The 7,747-nt window shown below is 42.4% G+C and overlaps 1 protein-coding gene across 6 annotated transcripts in view; it reads right to left on the bottom strand.

The window, feature by feature from the left end:
* Positions 1–4,872: 4,872 nt before the first annotated feature.
* Positions 4,873–7,747, bottom strand: part of ntng1a (netrin g1a) — a 510,418-nt gene continuing 507,543 nt past the window's right edge. For 4 of the 6 annotated variants that reach the window (XM_039735641.1, XM_039735643.1, XM_039735644.1 and 1 more), the window contains one exon: positions 4,873–6,255. In XM_039735641.1, coding sequence (XP_039591575.1) covers positions 6,008–6,255 — 248 coding nt within the window. In that variant the 3' untranslated portion in view covers positions 4,873–6,007. The remainder of the gene's footprint in view (positions 6,256–7,747) is intronic. The other 2 variants (XM_039735647.1, XM_039735645.1) reach the window with 1 other exon arrangement.

Here is a 7,747-nt window from a genome sequence, read left to right as displayed (position 1 = left end):
TATTGTGGAACATTTCCATGGATACATTGGTGAGTGAGCAGACAGAGTTTGTATTCGATACGGAGGTGGATAGGGAGCCAATGAAGTGGCCGAAGGATTGGTAAAATGTGTTCATAGTTCCGCACCCTCATCAGGATTCTTGCAGCACTATTTTGAATTTGTTGGAGCTTTTGAAGGCTTTTGCTGGGGATCCCGATGAGGAGTGCATGAGGAGTCAATATTATGTTATGTGCTGGAAGCTTCTTGAAAATACGTAACTTTGTCAATAGAATTTTAAAGACATTTATACAAAAACAGTTTAAAACTTTTCTTGAAAACCTTCAAGAAATTAATTGAAATTTTTAAAGTTCTAAGGATCAGTACAGTAGAAAATTCAATGTAATGTCATTGATTAACAGTCTACCTGGATGAGCAAACTTTATGATTAAGTCTGTCAATGTCAAAAAACACTACTGAAAATCTGCCATGTTGGCTTGAAAAAATCACCCAAGTTACGTGTGTTAATGTAGAATAAAAGGCCAAAATACGCACTCTGTCAACTCAGGACAAAACCACTTGGCAGACTAATACACCAGGGTGTAGACATTCAATACGTAGCAGCACATTCGATTACTACACTCTGCTTCAGTGCTATTGATCGATTTCAGGAGTTTTTGGGTCCCCCTTGTAGTGTATACACTATAACAATGCAAATTTCACATGAATTGTTTCAATTGTCACTAGCGATGATCTATGATAAACAAATTCACCAGAAATCGTGATGAATGCCGAAGGAGAGCAGGTGTTCTGGAAACCAAACTTACCTAAAACTGTGATGAATATCGATGGAGAGCAGGCGCTCTGAAAAAATTTCAATACTAACAGAGGAAAATGACTAGGAGATTAAAAAACTAAAGGGCACTGGCAGAGCTGTAGTTTAATAAATAAGCTGTGGTCTCAGTACCAAGAAGAGCTAACCACACCAAAGGTCAAGGTAAGAACGAAAAGCCAAACTTGTAGTTGTAAAAAGTAACACAATTTCTTACTTCTAACTTGTTTTTTTTAACTTACAAAACAGTAATCAAGTATATTTTTAATGTTTCTTTTGCAAAGTTAATCCTAATGATTGGATAACAAGTAACCATCCATCCATCCATCCATCCTCTTCCGCTTATCTGAGATCGGGTCACTGGGGTAGCAGCTTGAGCAGAGATGCCCAGACTTTCCTCTCCCCGGCCACTTCTTCTAGCTCTTCTGGGGGAATCCCGAGGCATTCCCAGGCCAGTCGGGAGACATAGTCCCTCCAGCGTGCCCTGGGTCTTCCCCGGGCCCTCCTCCCGGTTAGACATGCAGGCATTTTGATCACATGGCCACCTCATCTGACTCCTCTTGATGCGTAGGAGCAGCGGCTCTACTTTGAGCTCTTCCCGGATGACTGAGCTTCTCACCCTATCTTTAAGGGAAAGCCCAGACACATTTGAACACTCTAGACAAGAACAGGCCATTCAGCCCAACAAAGCTCGCCAATCCTATCCACTTATTTCCTCCAAGAAAACATCAAGTCGAGTTTTGAAAGTCCCTAACGTCTTACTGTCTACCACACTCCTTGGTAGCTTATTCCAAGTGTCTGTCGTTCTTTGTGTAAAGAAAAACTTCCTAATGTTTGTGTGAAATTTACCCTTAACAAGTTTCCAACTGTGTCCCCATGTTCTTGATGAACTCCTTTTAAAATACATCTCAATCCACTGTACTAATTCATTTCATAATTTTAAACACTTCAATCATGTCACCCTGCAGAGGAAACTCATTTCAGCTGCTTGTATTCGCGATCTCGTTCTTTCGGTCACTACCCATAGCTCATGATCATAGGTGAGGGTAGGAACATAGATCGACTGTTAAATTGAGATCTTTGCCTTATGGCTTAGCTCTTTTTTCACCACGCCAGACCGATGCAGAGCCCACATCACTGCAGATGCCTCACCGATCCGCCTGCTGATCTCACTCTCCATTCTTCCCTCACTCGTGAAAAAGACCCCGAGATAATTGAACTCCTCCACTTGGGTCAGGATCTCGCTCCCAACCCTGAGCGGGCATTCCACCCTTTTCCAGCTGAGGACCCTGGTCTCGGATTTGGAGGTCCTGATTCCCACCCCAGCCGCTTCACACTTAGCTGTGAACCGATCCAGAGAGAGCTGAAGATCCCGGCCTAATGAAGCAAACAGGACAACATCATCTGCAAAAAGAAGTGATCCAATCCTGAGTCCACCAAACCAGACCCCCTCAACACCCTGGCTGCGCCTAGAAATTCTGTCCATAAAAGTTAGGAACAGAATCGGTGACAAAGGGCACTCTCACTGTAAATGGGTTCAGTTTACTGCTGGCAATATGGACCAAGCTCTGACACTGGTTGTACAGGGACTGAACAGCCCTTATCAGGGGTTCCGGTACCCCATACTCTCAGAGCACGCCCCACAGGATTACCCAAGGGACACAGTCAAACACCTTTTCCAAGTCCACAAAACACATGTAGACTGGTTGGGCAAACTCCCATATACCCTCCAGGACCCTGCTTAGTGTGTAGAGCTGGTCCACTGTTCCGCGACCAGGATGAAAACCCCACCTGAATCCAAGGTTCGACTATTTGATGAACCCTCCTCTCCAGGACCCCCGAATAGAGGCTTCCAGGGAAGCTGAGGAGTGTGATCCCTCTATAGTTGGAACACAGCCTCCAATCCCCCTTCTTAAAGAGGGGAACCACCACTCCGGTCTGCCAATCCAGAGGCACTGTCCCCGATGTCCATTCGATGTTGCAGAGACGTGTGAACCAGAACAGTCCTACAACATCCAGAGCCTTGAGGAACTCCGGGCGTATCTCATCCACCCCGGGGCCCTGCCACCAAGGAGTTTTTTGACCACCTTGGTGACCTCAGTCCCAGAGATGGGGAGCCCACCTCCGAGTCCCCAGTATCTGCTTTCTCATTGGAAGGCATGTTAGTCGGATTGAGGAGGTCTTCAAGTACTCCCCACCGACCCAACGTCGAGTGAGGTCAGCAGCGCACCATCCCCAACATATACAGTGTTGACACTGCACTGCTTCCCCTCCTGAGACGCCGAATGGTGGACCAGAATCTCCTGGAAGCCGTCCAAAGCCGTTCTCCATGGCCTACCCAAACTCCTCCCATGCCCGAGCTTTTGCCTCAGCAACCACCGGCCGCATTCCACTTGGCATCACCTTCAGCTGCCTCCAGAGTCCCACAGGACAAAAGGGTCCTGTAGGACTCCTTCTTCAGCTTGACGGCATCCCTCACCGCCGGTGTCCACCAACGGGTTCGGGATTGCCACCACAACAGGCACAGACAACCTTACGGCCACAGCTCCGGTCAGCCGCCACAATAATAGAGGCACGGAACATGGCCCATTCAGACTCAATGTCCCCCACCTCCCTCAGGACGTGGTCAAAGTTCTGCAGGAGGTGGGAGTTGAAGCTACGTCTGACAGGGGACTCTGCCAGACGTTGCCAGCCGACCCTCACAACATGTTTAGGCCTACCAGGCCTGACCGCATCCTTCCCCATCATCGGCCTACTTACCACCAGGTGGTGATCAGTTGACAGCTCCGCCCCTCTCTTCATCCGAGTGTCCAAGACATGTGGCCGCAAGTCCACGACATAACCACAAAGTCGATCATCGAACTGAGGCCTAGGGTGTCCTGGTGCCAATTGCACATATGAACACCCCTGTTTTGAACATGGTGTTCATTATGGACAATCCGTGACGAGCACAGAAGTCCAATAACAAAACACCGCTCGGGTTCAGATCGGGGGAGCCATTCCTCCCAATCACGCCCTTCCAGGTCTTACTGTCATTGCCCACGTGAGCATTGAAGTCTCCCAGCAGTACGAGGGAGTCTCCAGAAGGTATGCCCTCTAGCACCCCCTCCAGGGACTCCAAAAAGGGTGGGTACTCCAGACTGCTGTTCGGCGCATACGCACAAACAACAGTTAGGACCCATCCCCCCACCTGAAGGCGGAGGGAGGCCACCCTCTCGTCCACCGGGGTAAACCCCAATGAACAAGTAGCTGTCACTATTAATAGGTGGGATGAAATTATATAATGCATCACATGACGTCTATAGCCATAAATAGTTATGAGAGAAACAATTCTCAGCAAAATGTAGTGTAAAATAGGTCAAATGAACTGCATTTCACTACTAGTTAAAATTTTATCATTCACACAATAAAGATCTTCAGTAAAAAAAATCTTTCTAAGTGTGCATATCTTCAGCTAGGATGAGGCCAGTGCCAGGTAATGGAGTGAGTGGGAGTTTGACAGTGGCGACTTTCTGTGTATTGAGGATCCTAGGAAGAAGACAAAGCAATGTGCATGATGGAGTGTTTTAAGGTGTTGTCAATTGCAGAATACTTCTGCAGAGATGTGGATGAAAAGGATAAACAGATTTGATTTTGCGAGTGTGCACTTCACACAGCTGTAGAAAAGTACGCAAGTAAACAGAGAAGTATGAATGTGGCTTTAGGGAGCAGTTTTCCTAGTTTTACACTCCTTTAAAACCTCCGAGGAACTCTTTATTATGCAATATTTGTAATTATGCAATTACAAAATCACCTACATAACAAATTTTAGTGTGACGTTATCAAAATTGGACGTGAATCACAACTTGCCTGTTTTACTCGTGACTAACCATAAGTGAAAATGACTGTAGCTATCAAAAAAACACACAAAAATGGCAGTGCCGTGGTGAAACAGCTATCCAAAATGGTGCCGCAGTAATGTCAATGGCAGAAATTAACATCCAAATGTACTAATAACATCCAAATGTACTAATAATGAAAGAAATTAAATCAGAGACATTCCCAAATGAGGATTTATCAAAGAAATAATAAACACAATTTATGCAGAACTTTTTTTTTATTATTATTCACTTAAATTTCCTGGTGTTAAAGCAACAAGAAAACATTTAGAATGTCCTTTGGTGGAATCTTATTACACTTTAGTATATATGTAAACTGATATTCTTTGATGCCAGCACGTTGCCAATACAGAGGAATCTCTGAAACAAAAAAATAAAATAATTAAAACAAATTTTCACAAAATAAAACATTTCTTCTATTTACTTAGGATTAGATATATTAACATGTTGCCTCTTTAACACAACTTGTCAGTATTACAAAAGAATCTACATATTACATTTTTGTCTTTCAAGAAAATAACTTTGTATACAAAAGAATAAATTACATTGACATTTCTATAACCTCTTCTGTTTGTTCCTCTCTTCAGGTGAGCACTAGCGTCCGAGTACCGCAGTGCCCCTACGATAGACAATACTATGATTAATTTGGACTTGCTTTTGCGGAGGGGTGGGGCTGTGGAGGGAGGGGTTGGCTATAACACATGTGCATCACTAACATCAGACAAAAGAAATCTTTCAACCAACAAGGGTTACAGAGCAACGTTCACAAGAAGCACAGATTATACAGGGTTTTGGGACTTTAGAGGGTCCAAGGTGGCAGTCTGAATGGATTTCTTATATCCACAATGCACTGACAGCAAAGAATGCCTTTGTTTGGTTGGTCCATATACACACATACACACACGCACGTTGGACAGTTCTGTATTGCACTGCGTCAGACTAGCCAAAAGCAAACTTGCTCAAGGTTTTCAGAAGCGACCCAAAGTGGCCCTGCCGTTTGCTTTGCGATTGCAGAAATTGCTGCGGCTGCCTAGATGAGGCAGAAGAACGTCCTTGGTCTTCAGTCTTCTCTCCAGGAAAATAATTTAAGTTATGGCTTAGTTCACCGGCCTTTGTAATTTTTTTTTTTTTTTAATTTTTGCGATGTCAGCTTCATTGTATAATTTTGCTTTTCTTATTTTCAGTTGTCTATTATCATTTTTTTCTTCTTCTTAATGAATGAATTTGTTTTGTTGATTTTTGCTTTCTCTCTGGCACATTCCATCCATAAAGAAGGTCCGATTCTGTGGAGGCTGAAGCCAGCACACAAGTTCATCAGCACTTAGAGAGTTAGGGGGTAACAAGACCCTTGCAACAGTGCAGTCAGCAGCAGTGGCAGCACAAGAACAGATAATTTAGGAGCAAAGAGTGCCCCCTGGCCAGAACTGGAGCGGTCACAACCTCCGAGCTCATCCTCACACCGTTTCTTCTCACATAAGATTCCAGTGTAGGCGGCGGGACATTGACAGCGTTGATGATTGTGGCAGACTCCACCATTCTGGCAACGCAGAAGCTCATCACAGACACGGGCTGAGGGGGCAAGCAAAAGAAACCATCGGTGAGCACACAGACAGCAAACATTGCTCAGGCTGGACAGAGCTACAGTCATGAAATGGGAATTAAATACCTGTGGACATTTCATTAAAAATAATAATAACTAGATTAGTCTTTGCATCTTGCTTCAACAAATTCTGAAAGAACAAAAAATACTATGCATGGTGGTATACGTTACATTATTTTCACATATATTGCAGATGAAAAATTGCTCTTTGTTTTTGTAGTCATCTGATAAAATTAATAAATGACTAAAAAGATCCAATTTGCTTATTCAACTTTACATCCAGAAGACATCATATTGTAACTCTACACATATAACTGTCAATAACAATAACTGCATTAGTTTAGTCATTTTCTAGATTAATGTGATTGTTTCCTATGTCACTTTTTAAATTTATAGGCAAAAATCAATCAGGATTAGATTAATGCTTTTTATGCATCTCTTTTATGCATTTATCTGACTGTTTTGGTAAACAGATTTTTAAACTTCTTGGCAGAAACCATTGTTTAATTTGATCACATTGTTCTTTTCTTGAAAGAATACAATCTCAATTAGCTTGATCAGTTTTCTGTATTTCTTTCAAAATTTTTTGAGATCAGACAATCCTATTTCATATCTGAAGGAATTTTGCACATTAATTTTTGACTTTTTGAACAGAAGACAGTCTGTTTTAGTTTTCTCATTTATTTTGTATTTTTTTTTTGTCAGAACATAATTTCATTTGTTTGTCAATATTTTTTGAAAATTGCTTTTTTAAATTGTCTTAGTTGGATTAAGCTGGACTGGTATGTTATTTTAAATGTCTAGACAACCTGAATTAATTTAATCTTTCTTTATATCTCATTTTAAATTTCCTGAGACAATTTAGATTAGTTTGATTGCTTTAGTTTGAAACCAATCAAGGTGATTAATTTGATCATATTTCACTATGTTTTTCAATTCCATCACGAATGACTGTGCTTAGTTTTTCAAAACAATCTGAAGATGTTAACTTAAGGCACCTCTCAAAACTCAAACAATCAGATATTCTGCTCAATGCTTGCTGTATTGTTCTTAACAGGGCTGTTTTCCCAAATACAATGAATCTTAGGAATTCATGAGCAACTTTAATATTCACACATTTAACATATTTTGTGCATTTCACAAAACCCCTCTTAAACAGCCACTTTATTAACCCTGCCACTGAAGTGGCCTGCAAAAAAAAATGTAAGCATCCATCCATCCATTATCCAACCCGTTATATCCTAACACAGGGTCACGGGGGTCTGCTGGAGCGCAAGGCAGAAAACAAACCCCGGGCAGTGTGCCAGCCCACCACAGGGCACACACACCAAGCACACACTAGGGACAATTTAGGATCGCCAATGCACCTAACCTGCATGTCTGTCGATTGATAATAATATCATTATAGGTTTGTGTTATTACACAGTGGAAGGAAAAAAACTGAAATGTAAACATGACTTC

The sequence above is a fragment of the Polypterus senegalus genome, chromosome 14 (genome assembly GCF_016835505.1).
Source record: "Polypterus senegalus isolate Bchr_013 chromosome 14, ASM1683550v1, whole genome shotgun sequence".
NCBI lineage: Eukaryota > Metazoa > Chordata > Cladistia > Polypteriformes > Polypteridae > Polypterus > Polypterus senegalus.
This window is presented reverse-complemented; position numbering and strand designations above follow the sequence as displayed.